This window comes from Habropoda laboriosa, unplaced genomic scaffold, assembly GCF_001263275.1.
Source record: "Habropoda laboriosa isolate 0110345459 unplaced genomic scaffold, ASM126327v1 scaffold11, whole genome shotgun sequence".
Taxonomy (NCBI): Eukaryota; Metazoa; Arthropoda; class Insecta; order Hymenoptera; family Apidae; genus Habropoda; species Habropoda laboriosa.
In genome coordinates this window covers 648,725-668,789 of record NW_017100150.1, presented here as the reverse complement: position 1 = coordinate 668,789, position 20,065 = coordinate 648,725, and the positions used below count along the sequence as shown (strand labels likewise).

Sequence of the window (20,065 nt, the reverse complement as noted above, 5' to 3'; positions counted from 1 at the left end):
TTTTCTCAAGCAAAACACAAGCAGAAATTCGAAATATTGTAACGATAATACAGCAATAACATTAAAATATTCGTAAAGAGAAAGAAAGGGGTGAAACTTTAGAGCCAGTCTCTGGAAAGAACAGGCGTTGCTGGACCTCGAATTTCGTGGCGCTAATTGCGCGCAAATGACAAAGACTCCAGTTCCTGTAAGTTAATTGCATTTATACCCAAGATTCTACGGTTGCAAGTGGTCGTAGTTTCAGGTACCTATTGTTTAAGATGAAACAACGGGCAATTCTCGTCGTTCTCTGCTGGTTTGAGTGTTACGTGTTTCCTAGTGGTGTATGCTGAAATCGTCCCGTGTAAAAGAGTAATTAAGTCAACTGCATTATGTTAGTACGCAGAATATTACTGTTCAATTTATGCCACAATTAATAATGAGAAGAAAAATTTTTCAAAGTTGAAAATTTATATTATCGGCGAATATTTACAGTTTTGTCGCAAACATAATTGTAATTCATTTTCTTCGCGCTCAGCAGATAAGACTTTCGTATATATGTTGGAATTATTTTAATTAACATTGCAAAACGTACGTTAAAGCATCTTGTATGACAAATTTATAACAGACAAAAAGGGTGTCTGTTTTATCACAATACAGCGAAATATCTTTTAAGGAAGTGATGTTAGGGAATGCTAAATTTCGAATATTAAGAATTTTTCTCCTAAATTGTCGTTAGAAATGTCAGTAACGAAATTTATTCACATGGAAACGAAGGTTCGATTTGTTAAAAAGAAGAAATCAACAGCAAGGAGGAGTGGCAAATGGAGGAAGTAGGTACCGAGCTTGAGCTGCCAGCTCACCGCAGTTACGTCTCTTTATTCAATCTCACGCGGTACGAATAATCTCATCAACTGGTGTTTCCAGCTTAATAAACCTTCCTAACAGGATGCCCGGAAACTCACGGCTGATGATATCGCTACTGACGTCAACAGGAATATCCATCATAATCGATAAACACCCTCACAAACGTGTAGGTGATAAATTAGAACGAACCTGGTATATCCGAAGTGATGCCAGATTGATTAAACCTGTAGGAGGCTCAGAAACTTGAACGTGTATACGTAGACATTCAATTCGTTGGACATGAATAAATATAAATGATACCCTTGTAGCAATTGCTACATTCTGCACTGTTTAGAGAGCTTGAGAATTTCTGAAAAATTTATTTGCTTTTCTCTAGGACAATATTTAAAAATTATTAACGACGCGTTAAGGCACTGTAATTATTTGCAAACTCTATGCAGTATTTTTTCTTCTTCATTTTTGATAATTTCGCGTTGAATACCTTTAATTTATTTGAGTATCCAGATAAGCTACGATAATATTAAATATGACAAAGCTCGTAAATTCCACTCGTTAGTATCGAATGTTAAATGCACTTAAAATACATTTGATTTAAAATGTAATATTACCAGATAAAATACACGGAACCTCTTTCAATTTTAACTACATGATACATTTATTATTTTAATTAATTTTATACGAAATATAATACATAGGAAATTATCCAAAATGGATTGATTTCAAATTTTGCACATAAGTAGTTCTTATCGTGGGTAACCGATTCCAAGTAGGAGAGGATAACTGATGGAAGTTGATGGTATAGTTGATGGAAGCGATATGATCTTCTCAGAAGCCAAAATGATTAACTCCACTTTTTAATATTCTTCCAATTTTAGTGTCGAAGCACATGCTTGATGCTTCATTTTTCGTGAATAAAACAGATTTAATAAATTTTATTTTATGGGATTAGTCACTTCGGCTTCTGAGTGGCTCGTACAGTGAGATCGTAAGTTAAAGCTCTCTGTAGTTTGTAAATTGACATCTAAACATTTCTGCTTGTAATCTTCCATTTAAGATACGCGGTATTAAGCCTCCGTCTTTTTTGCTCGTTAGTAATTCCTGTATTGGTAAAAATTAGCCTAAGAGTAGCTGTCAATGATCAGAGCGCAGACAAATTTTTTTTAAATATTTTCTTGCATTGGAAGAAACAATTCCAATTCAACCAAGTTGGCTTTGAGGGAAGCTCGAGTTTCTTATTTTGACTAATTTTACGACTTCACCGTATCGCTTCCACCGACTGTACCAATCCACGAAACTACAGCTCGCCGTACTTAGACGTGTTGATTGATCGACCGAAGGGACGAAAATTGGTATAAAAGGACCACGTCCCCAGGAAAGACAGAAACGTCTCAAGACAGTGGTACAGGACATCCTAACCCGCTCACACGCGTAAAAAAAGTGTAGGTAGTCAGTAATCCACTACTTGAAGCACAATTCCTTCCGGAGGAAATCCACCGCGCAGCTTGGATTGTCCATCTTCGTATCAGCCGGTACCTCCTCTCCGCTACACTCGCCTTTTCCTATTTTCTGTCCCTCACATCCTCACAAGTTTGCATCCACCTTGGACCGTCCAGCTCGGTAAAATTTCCCTACTTTTCCGATCAACCCCTGCCGCCGTACAATCTCCTTCCCTGCCTAATATCACACTAACAACGCGAATACATGACAGCAGCGTTCTATTCGGTCAACTAAACCACTGAACCACCATCGTTAACTCTATTTCTCTCTGATAGAACCGGAGCAGTTGTTTAGCGTGAATTTTTTTGTATCGTTATCCGTCTAGATAAATAGCTTGATGATATATTTTCATTTTATATCAAGCTCTCTAAATCCACGAAAGATGATCCAAATCGATGCTCCCCAGTTGCCAGCTTACCCTTGTAAGCAACCGATATTCGTCTCACTGTAGCTCTCCGAGAAATACGGTCCGAAACGACGAACAGCGTTAAACAAGCGTTTATCACAATTTCAAATATTAGGGATGTTAACATTTGCAAAGCAACCGGCGTACACTAATCCTAAACCGTAAAACGTGATCGAAAATCAAATTTTTGAATAAAGCTTTATGGACGCGATCGATCAGTCTTAGGGTGCTGGTTATCCCGGCTTCCTACCTGAGCCGGCCAGGTGACGATTAATGGTTCATTGTGACATTATTTTCTGAAGGAATAGCATGCAAGAATCTGGCATTATAGAGAAAGCTCCAAGGAATATGACAATATTTCTTTTCGTTGTTGAAAATAATGTTTTGCCAAGGAAAATTTGTTTATAATTTCCGAATGGTAAAAGTAGCTTTCTAAACGTGAAAAGGTTGTCTAGGAAATCTGAACCCTCCAGAGTAAAATAAAAAAGGAATCGTGTCCTAAGATTAAGATTCATTTAAGTTAAAATCAGCGGAAATTAACTTTTGAGAACGCGAAAAATTTTCAAATTTAATTTTCTCAAAAACGAAGCCACAACCAAAAAATCATTATTCTATATTTTCCATTGATTTTTTTATAAAGAATCCATCCCCGATTGTATACTACTCGACCCGAAACACCTATAGAATAAAAATCCTCTCGTAACAATTTCAAACGTAAAAGTGAAACTTCAATCTTGCGTTAACGTTGTTATTCGAAGAAAAAAGATGCAGAAATCAATTGCAGACAAGAAAGACAAAGCGTTTCGTATATAGACATCCTCTGTAGGAAATAGATTTCGAGGACAAATTGATAAATCTTCCTGTCCTTTTGAATGACAGCCGAATCGTTTATCCGGATTTAATCGTTCTGAACATCTGGCACGTATGGATCCATAGAACTTTAATTTTGTCTTTTTATTTCTACTTTTTCCAATTTCTTTGTAGCATCGTTACAATATATTCTATAAGCTTTTTAATTCATGTCTCTGACCGACTTTGTGAAACATAAAGAATTTGCTCGAAAGAAAAACTAAAATATTTCTGTACTACGTAAGTAGCTGAGCAAAATTTACAATTTTTTACTACCTTCTATTAAATATTATCAATTTTTTTCTTATTGTTCCATGACATTCGCGTTTATTGAACGTAAAACGACACATGTCCTCCACTCTAAAATCTGCGCGAATTACCGAGTAACCAAAATATTCTTTTGTCTTTGTTATACTTTCGATCGTTTAATTTATTACACTTGCAATGATCGTTTACTTCTTAGAATTGCAGGTAGAGATTGTTAATGCCCGTGGTTGTAGCGATGAACTTTCGAGCTTTGTGGATGTTTGCACGATGTTGTGCCGTCTAGATACTGGTTCGAAGGACCACCCAAATGATTGGGACTTGTAAAAACTGATCTATGGTATCGCGTGATGTGAGCTGGTTGCTCCTTGGTTCTCCTTGTTCGTGGTGGTTGAACGACTACTCGACGACTCAACTCTCCGACGTCGCGTCTCGGACGTCCGTGAGAGGGAATTTGTTAGGACACGCTGAACTAATCGGCAAGCGGACCGTTACATACAGATGTGTCGTTCGGAAATTCGTGGTTTATGGTATGTTCGTAGGCTATTGAGCGCGAGGGACACAAATTACTAGAAATCTAGCATAGCAATTCTAGTGACCCTCGCAGGATGTAATTAGACCCGTGCAAGCAATAAACGAAAATCCTCAAGTCAAGAATAACCGTTCCCGGTCGATCGTGCCATAAACCGTTTCTACAGAAAACCTAACAGAGATATTGAAAGCAATCAAGCTCCCTACATAGCAGGTTCAGATGGCGCATGATTGCAAATATGACACTAATTTCTTCTCCTTTCCGTAGAATGAATTCTGTAGGACTCACTCGACGAAAAATTCTCGCTTCACGAACCGTACCCTTTTACATTCCCATTTTCTTTGTTATCAACGACCACAACACGTGTAACGCGGCTGCACACGCGCCAGCTATCATTAGGAAAATTCAAATTCAAGAGAGATCACCCGATCAAACCGAAGCACGGTTCATTTTCTCAAGCCGCAAATTCGATAAGCCCCGTTTGTGTCACCGATCGACGACCGTCTTATACTCGCACCATTGCTGTCGAACTCTGCGCTTTCATCTCGCCCGCTCTTACATTTCGCGAATCAGGTGCACATGCATACTCGATCGTTCTAAAGGTATGTACGTGTTCGCTTGTGAGCGGAACTATCGAGAGAATTTTTCACGAGTTGTATTCATTGATGTACGTTGGTAAGGGGTACACGACCCCGAGTCGACTGAAAGTAGGTAAAGTCGAGAATTTTTTTTTTGTAGGTAACTATTAAATGAAAAGTTTCAATTTTTCAGAGGATGTAAATGTAACTTTCAGCTTCTTTCTCCAATTTTTTGAAAGCAAAAATGTTACAAAATGGAGGAGTTATTCGCTAATTGCGAAACCTCTTCTGCGGGAACATCGATTACTGGCTGCCATCGTCGACAAGAATTGGAACGTCTGAGATAAAAAATTCTTTTTAATTTAGGAATGAAAATGTATCATCTACAATGTAGCGTGTGACTTTCCAAAATTGTAATCACTGTACAATAGAAATGGTGACAATTTGAAGAGGAAAGAACACTTTTTGCCAGGAAAGAAATTAAATTGAAACGTTTATAAAAATTTAAATAATTGAAGTATCGAAAAAGTCTTACGCTACATTGTAGGTAATACATTTTTATTTACAAATGAACAAGAATTTTTTATTCCAGACGTTCCGATCCTTGCTGACGATGGCGGCCAGCAGTCGATGTTTCAAAATAACTCCTCCGTTTTGTAACATTCTTACTTTTTAAAAGTTTACTCTGAAAAAATTGAAACTTTTCATTTAGTAGTCATCCATAAAAGAAATTCCCAAACTTTTCCTTTCTTTAGGCGTTTCAGGGTGGTATGTCCCCTTGAGAACACTCCAGAACGTCATTTTGTCGCTCACAACCGCCTCAAATTCTATACATGCCGAAAGCCCCTCGTACTACAATCTTATCTCGCCACCGTATACAGCCTGAAGGAGGTTTTTCTGCGTGATGGAATCACAGAGTTCTTTGTAGTATTTTATTTTACAATGGCCTATGTACACTCAATTCTGAATGTATTGTTACACCGCTTCGATAACAAAACTCGACGATGGTTTCGGTGCGCTGCACGTCAAACTAATGAAGTACAGCTGATTGAAGTGTTTAGGACAGAAGGTTGACGACAAGGGGAGATAACCGTGAATCTATCAGTTCGTCAGATGATCACGATTAATTCTTGAATCGTCAAATCAAAGTTGACTGTGGACTCGATTGAAGTTTATGATAACGCTGGTTGTTTATTGTATGCTAGGTAGTGTATGCTAGATACGCAGAATACTGTATGCAAGATAGTCTTTCAACCTTTTGAGGGCCATGGACTCGTATATGCATTCACAAAACACTGAACACAATCAATAACTCGCATATTTTTCAGCTTTGCCATAAATTCATATGTGTACCTATATTTAAGAAAAATATAATTTTGCAATGATTCAGCGTAAAAAACAAGATTGAAATGGTGACCTAATGAGTACCTCAATATGGTACGTAGTTCTCCGTCAACAAAAGGTTAACATATGCGAGATACTGTCTATTCCAATTTTTGGAATTAAAATGTTATACTCTTCCGAAAGCCAACGTAGGAAAATGATTGATGTTTGAGAATTCCCGAGGAAGGGAAATAGAAATTGATGATTGGTTGGTTTATTTCCAAACCAGCCTCCTACGAATTTGTGGGGAGGGCAGACACTGTGGTACGCTAATGGGGAGGTTTTCCCGGCGAATACCACAAAAGGGCACAGGGCCTGATACTAAGGCAGGTGAACTATAATTGGGGTGCACGATGCCCCATTGTACAGGAAATTAAGAAATAGATAGTAAGATATTATTGACGATCACGAAACGAGACTTTTCTAATTAAGTGTTTATCGTTCATGTCGTCAATTGCCTGTTGTGTCGCCGAGTGTAATGAGACTCGTTTGCGACAGTGCGATTATTTCACGTTATACCGTTAGGTTTGGAAGAAGCTCGGGCTGAAATTTCACACAGACGTTAGTTCCATCCTTACTAACGTCTAGAAATTGAAAAAGTCCAAGAGCAAAAATCCTTACCGCCAAGTTGGGGTTCTCGTCCTCGCTCATTCTCCGGCTTGTTCTTCGGTTGGTGGTTTCGATGGAAGGTAGAAACCTGGTCTGATAGGGGTATAAGCTAAATAACTGAGGCACTCTGAGTCCTTCTAAGGACGACCGACACTAGTTGTACGTTAGAGTTAGGCGAGAAAAATACAAATTCTAGAAACGTTCCGAACGAAATACTCGTTTTTTCGGTGATAGTAGCGTTTGTTCGTTAAAATGGTACACGCTGTATCGATATTGTCTTTAACAGAACATACAAGGACGATATGTTTAAAGGAAAATTTGAAAAAATCTTCGATTCGTGGAATTTTTCGGAGCTGCTGATTGAACACGTAGGTAACAGAATGATTAACAGCGCGAAACCGTGGTTAACATCTGATGATCGAGGAGAATCTCCAATTTCTTGAGATTCGTATTACAACATTATTCTTGTTACTTGAGACATAAGCGACGTTTTTCTTCTAACAGAAGTTGTCATGCTTCGCTTAAAGATGAAGAATAATGGACCACAGTCTAATTAATGAGATAGACAACGAGAAGATTTTAATGAGCAGCACACAGTTTTCCATAAATTTTAGGAAGGAAATTAAATCGACGTTGTCTTCCTATCATAAATTACAAAGTTGGTAAGTTGGAAAACGGAGAAAGATTGTGACATATTCTTACTGTAAGACAATTAGGAGATTATGATAGAATACGATTTTCGGATTATCAATTCTATTATTAATTTATTCTATCCGATACTCTATCTATGCTAATTTGTACGACTTTCAAGACCGCATGCAGTTATACCACTGTAAATATTCGATCCTTTCACAGGATAAGCTAATAGCTCTTGTAAATTCTATTAGTTTACGCTGATTATCATTAACAGTTGCCACTACAGTTAAAGCAGTATTATTGCTATCAAGGTACAAATTGTGTTACGATAAAATAAGCTACTTTTCACTCGAAAAATTTACGTTAAAAGCCCTACCTATGGGATTTCCGGGTGGAGAGGATTAATATCTCCTCCAGTTCGTGAGTTCATAATATTCATGAATACTTCAAATCTAGTGTTCGGGCGTACCGACGCCTTTTCCATAGAAACAGTATTTCTAAAGAGAAGTCTTAGCCGGCATGGCCCGTCAATTGCTCTATTACAGTAAAAATTTCGACCCGGACACCACATGCGTCAAGACCGTAAAACAGACCCTCGACACCAGTAATCCTATGTACACAGCAATATAACAAATCTATGCAACAACAATTTCCCCACTTCCACACCATCAGACAGACACCCCTCAATCATCCCGAAAAACCCAATCACCACACACTTCCACCACCTCCTCCACATTCACACCACCAAGCAAAACACACATCTAGTTTAAAAAAGAGCGAACATAGACACTCGAAAAAAAGAACTCGTTTAGCTTTCGAAGCGCACACAACAATTATAACACACTCGACTTTAGTGGAACTCTCTGGAGAGAGCGACGCGAAATATATATTGTAATATTTTGTGACGCATCGTGTAGTATTTGTGCCGCACTGATTCAATAATAACATTTATCTATAAATTATACAGAGTAAGGCAGAACGCGTGGTACAATCGGGTAGACGGCGATTCTTCGTGTGAAAATAAACCAAAAACACAGAATAACATTTTTTTGTAAGAAGCTTAATATTCGAGGAAATTGAATTTAAACATTCTGTACAAACTGTTGCTTCTGCTCGCACTGTTAAGGCCATGTGTTCAGTTTCAAATGTTTCTTGTCAATGTATTTCTTTTAGAAAATATTTCCTTTTAATCAATTGACTGCACTCTTTCTGAATGATTTAAAAGTGAAACTAAGATTTATTTTCACTTCGTTAAACACTGTTTTTCAATGAAAGTTTAGCAATGTTTTAGAAGTTTAAATATCAATTATGAATGATGTATTTCCAATTTCTTTTATGATAAGAAATTTATTTTCAATGCTCCTTCTATGAAACATTCAAAACAATTTTGGGTGCAATTACAATTTAGTTAAAATGTAAGTATATAAATAAGCATGACAGTTCTAGAAGATCTAAAATATTTCGTAGATATGAGGCGAAAAAAATAGAAGGTGACGCTTTTGCACGGGGTTAGGGTGAGACTGAACATAATTGTAAGGTTTCTTGTCTCTGTCTGGCCACGGATTATCAGCTTAGGCTACCATCTTTGTAAGCTAGAACTGAAAGTGCACGATCGAAGCAAAACAGTAGTTGAACTTACTGTCAATTCTATTGTCACCTTCGTTGTAATTAGAAAGACTTTCACAGTGATACAGCTATGAAGTTATGAGGAAACTTAAGAGTCGTGAGAAGTATTTATTTAGTTTCAATTTAATTTTGTGAAACTTTAAGTGAATAAGTTATTTAGTTTTTAATCTTTATTGCACTGTAGAAAATCAATTCTTCTACCATGTATAATTTTGAAATAAATTAATATTTTTCCTTCGTTTAGAATAAATTTAGAATAATATTTGTAGGGATGACGGAGCGTGAGTGCGTTGTTTGTATGAATGCGTTGTCTGTGTGAATGCGTGAGGGTCTATGACGTGAGCGGTAAGGACCGGCGTGCCAGGTCGAGTGTTTGGGATAGCTCGAAAGATATTGAACGAATGTTTAGTTTTAGTAATCAGGCGAGGAGTGCGTGAGTGCGTGTCGCGTCGCGTTCGTCGTTTGATCGTTTCAAACTGTTCGCGTCACGACTTATTACCCGCCAAACTAATCTTGGGTAACTAGTTCAAATCTACCTTGCTCGAACGTTAGCAAAACGTAGAGTGCGTCACGAACGATTGACGACTTTGTTTCAACGACTCGAATTGTACTTGAACGGCTGGAGAGAGTATCTTGTTCACACGAGTGACTCCTTGCGAATTGTCTCTCGAGTCCCAACCTTTTTCCGGAGTCCGCCGTGACTCCCCCGCCAAGTACAAGAAGGCACGCTGATTGGGTTTTCATGTACGCATAAATTACCAATCAACATACCCCTTGAGTGGCACTCACCCTTCCATTGCGCCCTTAGCGCGCTTTTCCTTGGAAGGAGTGGGGCCCTACCTGCGGGTGCGTGGATGCGTTGTTTGTATGAATGCGTTGTCTGTGTGAATGCGTGAGGGTCTATGGCCGGAGCGGTAAGGACCGGCGTGCCAGGTCGAGTGTTTGGGATAGCGCGAAAGATATTGAACGAATGTTTAGTTTTAGTAATCAGGCGAGGAGTGCGTGAGTGCGTGTGTGTTTTCTTCTAACGAAAAGTGTGCATGTATGCAAGATGACATTAGGGCGAATGCGAGGGAGCGAAAGGGAGTGTGAATCCAGCGATTGATTGAGCGACATGCTTAGCGTAGCACCTAGCGATATAAACTATTAATAAATATAGTATAGTCAAAAGTCCGTTCGAGTTTACTATCCCTCCACACATAAATCCCCTACATATTTAAATATAACAAAATAGAAGAAATTTTCCTTGTTAATCCTACTCTGCAGTATACGTGCAGTTTCAACATTTTCGTTTCTATATCTTTAAGCGTATAAATATATTAGTCTCACTTTTCTAACAATCTTTAAAATACTGGAGCTAATATTACGTGTTTCGTAATTTCGCCATTTTATGACTAAGTTTAATAATTTGATACTCTCTCTTGTCAAAAAATTTAATTATCTCTATGTAATTCTTTACTGAATTCTTGTACAGAAACGTGTTTCACCTTTAAAAAAGTTATTTTCTTAATAAACAAATGTTGTTAGTAAGTTCTTACGTTGCAATTATTGACGTGTAGTTGTGAAGTAAATTTTTATAACAATAAGTCACCAAATATCATGCAAATTGATAAACTGTTTGCTGAAGGTGATTATTTTTATCTTGTACAATTAGAACCTTGCGCATAGATACAGGAAAAATATAAATTTCGGTATAACACATGGTAGATATTTTATCCACTTAAAATTTCACAAAATTGTTCATCGTCGCGGAATATCCGGAACAACGAAAAGCCGTAAATATTTCATGGACTTATTTCACAATTTCAAAGTGAATTTCCATCGATAAAAAGAAATTATTTATTACATATTCAACCACATTCTACATTTACTTAACGTTTCATTGAAATCGTAATATTCCGGTTGAAACTTTCCTTGTATGCAGAAAATAAATTGCCACATATGAAATGAAGTCCTTCGCTATACTTACTTTATACCGCTGGTAAATTTTTAACAAGCTGAAAGATTCCCTAATGAGAAATACTCGTAGGTTTCGAAAGGAATTACTATTCGCATTGTTGCGAGAAACATATTTGCGATAAATTTACCGCGCACGGTAATATTTTATATGAAACAATACATGAATAATGTTTTCATCGAGAAATTCGTCCATATGTAATACGTTATTCTGCTGCATGTTCCAACTTATAATAGCCGTGTTTGCTCGCTAGGTAAAAACGGGAAGCAAAAACAAACGAAAAGAATAATATCATAAATCCTTTGTGCGTATAAATTACACGACAGGGTAGTAGCCTTCTACTAAATGCAAATAAAATTAATATTACGACGTAATGACCCGAGAGTAACGTACCGCGTGCGGTGCTCAGGACTTTGCCCGCAGGGCAACACGGGGGCAAGAAGGGCAGTTTGCTCGCATTGCCTAAATCAGAGCCGCTTAACTTCTTGCTCACGAGCAAATTTCCCCTCCCGAGATTCCCCCACTATGCGCTACGAACACGCAGAATGTGTGACATAAACCAACGGCAGTCGCTGGAGTTGTGGTGGGAGGACTCCTCGCGTCCTCCTCCCGCCGCGCCACACTCGAGCGAGACCATCTCAGTCGCATAGTGGAGGAACCTCGGGAGGGGAAATTTGCTCGTGAGCAAGAAGTTAAGCGGCTCTGGCCTAAATCTATGCGTCACGCAATTTTAAAAGATTCGATTCGTCATTTATATAACGACGATACATGTACCCTATTTTTATGATTGTGTCAGAGGTGAGCTTATGGGGATATGGCCCAATCAGACCCTCATTGCTTCCGGGGGCAACCTCCTCAGCTCTACACGGTACACGTTCTGCTTGCATCAATACAATTGTACAGGGTGGTGCAAAAACTGTGTCCATCTGGAATATTTCTGTTATTTGTAGTAATATGGAAAAATGTTACACGCGAAACTTGCATGATATGGAGAGTGACATAATGTGACGTACATACTTTTTAAATTTTTTGACTTTGTTGCAAAAGAGAAGATTCTAACTATTTGATCGATATTTTGTATTACAGGACCAACTATATCGGCGAGAGCAGTTCTTCAAGGTACAGCAGAATTGCCATGTGACATACGTCCTCCACGACAAAACGACTCTGCAATTTTGGTTGTTTGGTACAAAAGTGATATTACACCTATTTACAGGTGAGTGATAATCCCGCGTGCAATTTAAATTAATAAGCATTGAGAAACTACGCGTATAACGGAGAAGCTTAATTCCTAAGTAATTGAGAGAAATGGACGCTGATAAGAAGTTGTAATCTGTCTGTTTCGAAATTTATTGTGTAAACGTTTGGATTTATATTATGGCAATTCGTGAGAGAGGAGAGAGGAGAGAAGGAAAGAGGGGGAGTGCGAGAGAGAGAAAGAATGGCGAGAGGAGAGCGGTTAGGGTGAGGGAGAGACGAAGAAAGGGGGCGAGGGAGAAAGAGAGTGGCAGGATAGTGGAGATGGATGGAAAGGAGGGCAGAAATGGGCGGGAGGAGGTGAAAGATGCGTTTCATCCTGAGTGGATTCGTCAGTAAGGTTACCTACTGTTCGTTCAAAGTAAGAATAACCTCGCTCTCGGGCCGATTCTCGTCCGTTTTGCGCGTAGACAGAGAACGTGGCAGAGGGTAAGACGGAGAAAAACGTAGACGGTTAAGTGGGGGTTTGGACGTTCTAGCCCTGCCTTAGGCACGTCCAATGCGCGAAACGAGGTTATTCTTATTTTGAACGAAGAGTACGGTGTCTCTTATTAATATTCGGACATTCTTTAGAACAATATAATTTTTTCAAAACTGGACCAGACGATTTGAGTTTCTTTGAGAAATTAGAATGATTAGTTTACTAGATGACGTATAAAACAAATTTTGAAAAAATTGCAATTTGCTGGAATCACAAGGTGAATAGTAAAGGTCCCTTTTTACAACTTTTTTTTATCTGAGCCGGTAATGAAAATTTAAGACACATGTTTTTGAGGTTCGTGTCAATTATGTACATGCTGAAAATTTCATCGAAATCGTTTATCACTGTTATGAGCTACAAACGGTTAACGATTGTGAAAATCGCACTATTTCACGCCTATAACTAATAAATCTAAAGATTCTTACATCTTTCGATGTAATTGACATAAATCTACAAAACTTATGTTTTAAAAATTCTTTACAAGCTCAGATAAAAAAGTTGTAAAAGGTGACCTTTACAATTTTCTTCGCGATTCCCACCGATTGCAATATCATTTACATGTCATATAGTAAACTAATCCTTCTGACTTCTGAAAAGCAAACTGAAGTCGTTTGGTCCAGTTACACTATTCATCTTCTCGGCGACGGACAGTTGTAGGAATAGAAATCTTAGTGAGAACTCGTGAATAGATGTTTCGCTGTTTAACCCGTAAATCCTCTAGATTGAACGAAAATTCATAAAATGTTTTATAATTTCCATTAGTCGATTTACAGAGTAGATAAAATTGGAAATTAGTCAGCAATGTTTGGAAGCATTTGTTGTTCACCTGAAGGATGAAAATAATTGTACAAACATGAGTTCAACAAATTTTCTTTTTTGACGTTAAACTGTTTCTTCGCCGCAACACTGTATACCAATTCTTTATAATTTTTCTGCATTGATAAATCTTGTGTCAATATATCATCAATAGAGAGTAGTTCCAAAAGTTACGCCATTGTTTCGAATTCTATCGCGTGGAAAAGTAAAACATTTTTGTATTCGTTTTCTTTCTGGACAATTTTAACGCAACTTCTCCTTATTTATATATTTGCTTATCGTAGGATATTTCCCAATGTCAGACACAATTTAAAAAGGCCCTAAGCAAAATACGTATATAAAACACCGGAGACCTATTTGTTCTAAATTTTACAGATACGTAGAGTCGTAGCGGAAGCATCGATTCCAAGTGTTGGATTTTCTACTGGTCAGTTTGCGAAACTCGCCGGCAGCTGTAACTTTTCATCGAAATAAGATATCGGAATACAACTTGCGCCAAAAAATAAAGGGAATCGTATTTTCTATCAATATATACTTTTATACAATTTAGATTTCCCATGCAATTTTCATGCATTTCTCTGGGCTTCCCAGGTCTAAGAAATTCAGAAAAATTGCATCTCCGTCAAAATTTATCGCCAAATTTCAGCAAAAATCTTTATACAGGAAACTTATTTTATACTGTTTCAAATGGCGCAAGTAAAACTTTCGAGAGTTTTTCATTTGTATAAGTTATCATGTTGCAAGTAAGCGCAAGTTTAGACTCACAGTGCAATATTTCGCGTACATAATGTTGATTTTAACGGTAAATGGTGGAATTGTGCAGTACTATAATGTTTCTTCAGGTGGAGTAGAGGAAGAAATTTCACAGTCGATTTGATTTTTTTCTTAAATAGGCGCTGTATGTTTTTATTCATAGTATGATAGCGTTTATCGATAAGAGTTGAGCAAGGTGCAATACTAAGCCATTTCGTTTGAAAGAAGATCGTAGGACCGTTCAAGGAGTATTCTAGTTTAGACCTTTCAATTATGTATAGTACAATTGTGTTTGCTAATAATAAATGAAATTTTATATCATTTTAGCTTTAAAATGAGCCCAAAGTCGTAGTATTATCTTTAAACAAATCCAAAATGTTACGATTGAAATAACATGTCGACTAATTTCGTCTAATTAAAAAAAATTTAACATTGAACATCTCGAAAACCATTTGAGAATAGAAGCTAAAATTTTACACGGTTTAGTTTCTCAAGGTTATCAACAAATCCTGTGAGTTTGAAAAAAAATCGGTAACTGAGAGCAATTGATTTGACGTGAAATGGCTCATTTTCGTAAAACATTTTTGTATATCAGCTAGACAGATTAAACAGAATTACCGAACGAATAAACATTGCTAAAATTCAATACGTAGTCTTTTTTAACACTTTCCTGGCGCAAAGTTTATTCCACGTGTGAGATACAATCGTGTCTTTTTCTCTATGACTGATACGAGATAAAGTGCCGATCGTGTATCGTTAGTTTTGAGAATCACTGTACTCCCCCTGTCTTACGTGCTCTACATTCATTGGTGTATAGAGGGTTGCTCGGTCACGGGGATATCTTTAATTGTAATTAATTAAAAAAGGAAGCCTCAAACGCAATTCTTTTATTCTTGATTTTCGTCTCATTTTAACTTCTAGAATCGCCCCTTACAGTTTTCTAATTTAAAAAAATGTTAATTTGCATATAAGTTAAATAATGAAAGTTCTTAATATAAATGCAACAAGTGAAACGAATGATTTGTTTATTTCGCGATACATATTTACATGAAAGAAAATTGAAATTCTTCTCCACACTTCGAAATTAGAAGATTTAAAGCTGTATTCCATAGGAATGACGGTTTATATCGTCCAATATTCCAAAATTTATACCAATTAAACGTGAAGCAACTTCTGTTACGTAAATAGCGATTTAGACAGCTGTTTGGTTAACGGATTGTTTATCTCTTTTCTGCAAAACATTAAATTATAATAATGTTGTAACCTAAGACAACAACTACATAGGACACTAATTCTCCGCTATTTTCGGTCACATTGTACATTTCTTTTGTCCTAATGATCCGTTTCCTATGGTGTAGAGATCAGAGAAAGGATCTGTCGTAAAGGAGCAGAAAGTAATTGAATCTGTTGCCGGTTGAAGAGTTGAAATTCTCAGTGAACGTTTAACAAATTTATTTGAGAAAAACCATCTGCCTCTAGCTCGCTAGTCTACCGGGCGAGTACCAGGGATTTAAGGACACAATTGCGCATTCTGTGCTTTAATTGATAGAAATCGGATACGACTCTTGACCCGCGATTTCCCAATGTGTGAATTCGTACAATTTCCAGCAATTGCGACAGCATGAATTCATTTATGCTGAAACATTAATCGCGATGGTTCGCTGTATTTGAGCGCGCCTGGATTATACTAGCAGCATAAAATTCTCGTCAATACTGAATAATATCAGTGGCGCTGTTAATAAGTGAGAATTATATTTGTACCGTTTGATGTACAGGGTGTCCAACGAAACCATCTACGCACCTATTAATGGTACCGAGGTGATTCGTTTTTGAAACTGCATCGTACGAAGGGGTCATTTATAGTGTGGGAACAATACTAATGTAGTCGTGAGGTCCGGTAATCTTGCAGGCCAAATTACGCGAAGAATTTTCAAACTTATTTTCCACCAAAACGAAACCGCAAACAAAAAATCGTTACTCTATATTTTCGATTTGTTTCGCCCTGTTGCACTGCCTGTGCCGAAACATCCTGTATTTACGTAGTCGTTAATTAACTAAGTAACTTTTGCTTGAAATTTGTTTCAAAATTTTCCACGTATCAAAAGTTATAACGGTTTGAATTGTCTGTACTATCAACACATATGTGGCTAAGGTCCAACAAATGCAATATGTACCGAAATTAGAATCCTGGTACAGACAATTTAAACAGTTATAACGTTTGGAACGTGAAAAATTTTGAAAAACGTTTCAAGTAAAAGTTAAGTATTGTTAGTTTAGTAAGGACCAGGAAAATATAAAAATTTATCGTACATTCCATTTCAAAAATTGAAGATACCCTCCATTTTCCACGTTTGGGGTGGGGCTAGATTTTTTGCTCTCATACTACAGAAGGCCCATTCATACTGTGATGCCCAGTTTCAATTTCTCGAAACTGAGGGCAGGTATTGGGGTAACATTTAAATCGGAGCAATTACAGATCGACGTTGCGTAGAAGACAAACTTTATTAAAACTGGCGGAACGTGACGTGTGGATGACAATACAGAGAATAAATCGAGGATGGTAAAATAGGGCTATTTAAGGGTTTGAGGAAGATGAACTTTGGGTTATGACTATGTAAGAGAGTTGAGAGGAGAATTCGAAGGTGATGAGTTCAGTGTGTCCTCCCAAAATATTTGAGGATATGACAATACGATGAAGTTTTAAAAAAGAATCATCAACGCCCTCTATAATAGAAATATACTTTATCAGCTTTATTTTTAGGTTATGTACTTTGCGAAAGATATTAAGCAAAATGTTTCATTGTTAGCGGTTTCAGTTGACTTGAGTAGTTAAACAATTGTAGCGTTAAGTGAACAACATTTTGTTTCAGTTATGATATGAGAGGCAAACATTCTGAGAAGGCTTCGCATTGGAACGACAAAGATCATCTAAACGACCGAGCATTCTTCAGAACTGCCGCTGAACCGGCAACCTTAAATATCAATAACATCGAAGAAAAAGACGAAGGTGAATACAGGTGTCGGGTAGATTTTGCTAAAAGTCCAACCAGAAATTCAAGGATTCATCTAACAATCATAGGTTCGTATCATGTTCAACTTTGTATTTGGTTGTATTAAGTTTATTGTGTATTCGTAACAATCGGTTACTGATTCAATAACCAAACCATAGACAAGATATGGAGTAGACCACTCATTCGATGTATTTTTTTGTCGCACGCAGCCAGGGTTCTAGAGCCCCGTTACCATTTTCGTGTCATATCCTACTATATCGATTGAGACTGGTATTGTATCGCCTGCGCTATTAGCGGTAGGAATTTAAATCAAGAACACCGATAGGCATTTGTTATTTTAAATAATGAAGAAGACAAAATTTCAAGTCCCTTTAATTCTGTTAGGCGTGTCACGCGAATACGACATGGAGAGTTGAAATATTTGCGCGGAGAAGTTTGTATCCACACGCATTCGCCTTTCTAGATTCAAGGATGCATGGACAGTACAGTAACAATATACACACGTAATCTCGTCTGGAACGCTAATTTTCTGGTATTATTTTCTGACCAACATCGATCGTTTTCCCCGATACAGTTTTTAAACATAGAGTGCGATTTAAAATCAGTCGTTTGAGCGGATGTCGGTATTGCAGATCGTGACAAAAAAAAACCCATAAAATGATTGGTCTTGTCTATATGTACCTCGTCTTTGGTTTCGCCCAGTGCAATTCTTAAAATCTCCGTTCTTAAGCGGTGAATGCACTTCAAAATCAATGGTTTTGGCTGACGTCGGTATTGCAAATCGAGTGGCAAAAAGTTCCATAAAGTGATTGGTCTACTCTATATCTCGTCTATGATCAAACCTGTCCAAGCTCACTATCGGTTACAGATGAATGAACTTTATAGTCGCGAGTATCTAATAGCAATCGATGGAGCTTTTCTAACTGTTTCTACAGAACCTTCATAAAAGGATTAATTGTTTAGTTTTTCATTCTAATAGAAGTATCTGTCAAAGATTGTTATGTATATATTTTTACGTTTTCCTGTACATTTTAGAAACTACATATAACGGTTATAAAAAAATTCTTCAAATAAAAATTAAACGCTTTATAATACTTAACAAAACCATGTGATGAAATTGTTTAGAAATTGTAATATAAATAAAAAGAAAGTTCTCCTCAGCTTTATCCAAACAAATACTTGTTTCGCTATTCAGTGAAGAAATATGAAGTTTCGTTGCAAATATGAATCTGTTTGTAACACTTATGAGACAATACGATATGTTTATGTGATTATTTTTAATATAAAATATAGGTATAGAAAATCGCACGAATAGGCATATTTTTATTAAATTAGGGAGGTTTACTCGATCACAGGGATGTTTTTAAACATTAATAGCTAACAAACGAAGCCTCAAACGTAATTTTGTTATTCTTGATCTTCGTCACAGTAATTTTTTTCGTAATTTTCTTATTCTTCATTTTCGGCTGGTGGAATCACCCACTAAATTTTCTATCAACTGTTGCCGAACACGCTGTATAGAAACTAGTAGAGGGGTTATTTATAGGGATGGAGAAATATGTTGAGAATGTATAATGACGTTTTGTTTGCGTGGAGCCTTTGTTCCCGTGTGAGTTGAGGTTGCAAATTGAGCGAGGTGTGGGACACAGTTGCAGTAGCAGGAAAAGAACTTTTATATCGTTGAACGGTGATTTTTAAGTAGCGAGATACTTTTATTTCCCTGTTCGTCTTTGAAACTTGAATGCACACATTGTTGCAATCTCTATTCTCGAATGCAACATCGATTGTTGTACGCGGTACTTTTGATTGCAACATTGCTTGAAGCGTTATATTTGAACGCAAACATTACAAGCACTACGCTTGAACGTAACATTGTTACAAGCGTCATTCTCGCTTGTATCATCGTCAATTCGTATTATTTTCGAATGCACATTGTTGCAAAACGCGTTACCGGGCTTGCAACTTTGTTGCCGACTTTTATATCGTTGAACGGTGATTTTTAAGTAGCGAGATACTTTTATTTCCCTGTTCGTCTTTGAAACTTGAATGCACACATTGTTGCAATCTCTATTCTCGAATGCAACATCGATTGTTGTACGCGGTACTTTTGATTGCAACATTGCTTGAAGCGTTATATTTGAACGCAAACATTACAAGCACTACGCTTGAACGTAACATTGTTACAAGCGTCATTCTCGCTTGTATCATCGTCAATTCGTATTATTTTCGAATGCACATTGTTGCAAAACGCGTTACCAGGCTTGCAACTTTGTTGCCGAGAGTCGCTCCCTAAAATTGCACAATGTTGCAAACGCGTTCTGGGTTTGCAACTTTGTTGTCGCGAAAATCTGCACATTGTTGCACCATGCGCCGTTTTGCAACAATGTGCAATTTTCGGGAGCGATTCGCAGCAACAAAGTTGCAAGCGCGATCTCTCCGTATGCAACTTTGTTGTCGAAAGTCGCTCCCGAAAATTGCACAATGTTGCAAAACGGCGCGTCGTGCAACAATGTTCAGATTTTCGCGACCACAAAGTTGCAAACCCAGAACGCGTTTGCAACATC

At 37.4% G+C, this 20,065-nt stretch overlaps 1 protein-coding gene across 1 annotated transcript in view; it reads left to right on the top strand.

The window, feature by feature from the left end:
* Positions 1–20,065, top strand: part of LOC108574625 (synaptogenesis protein syg-2-like) — a 135,725-nt gene that overhangs the window by 71,180 nt on the left and 44,480 nt on the right. The window contains exons 2-3 of the mRNA XM_017937249.1: positions 12,270–12,399; positions 17,361–17,569. Of these exons, the coding sequence (XP_017792738.1) occupies positions 12,270–12,399; positions 17,361–17,569 (339 nt within the window). The remainder of the gene's footprint in view (positions 1–12,269; positions 12,400–17,360; positions 17,570–20,065) is intronic.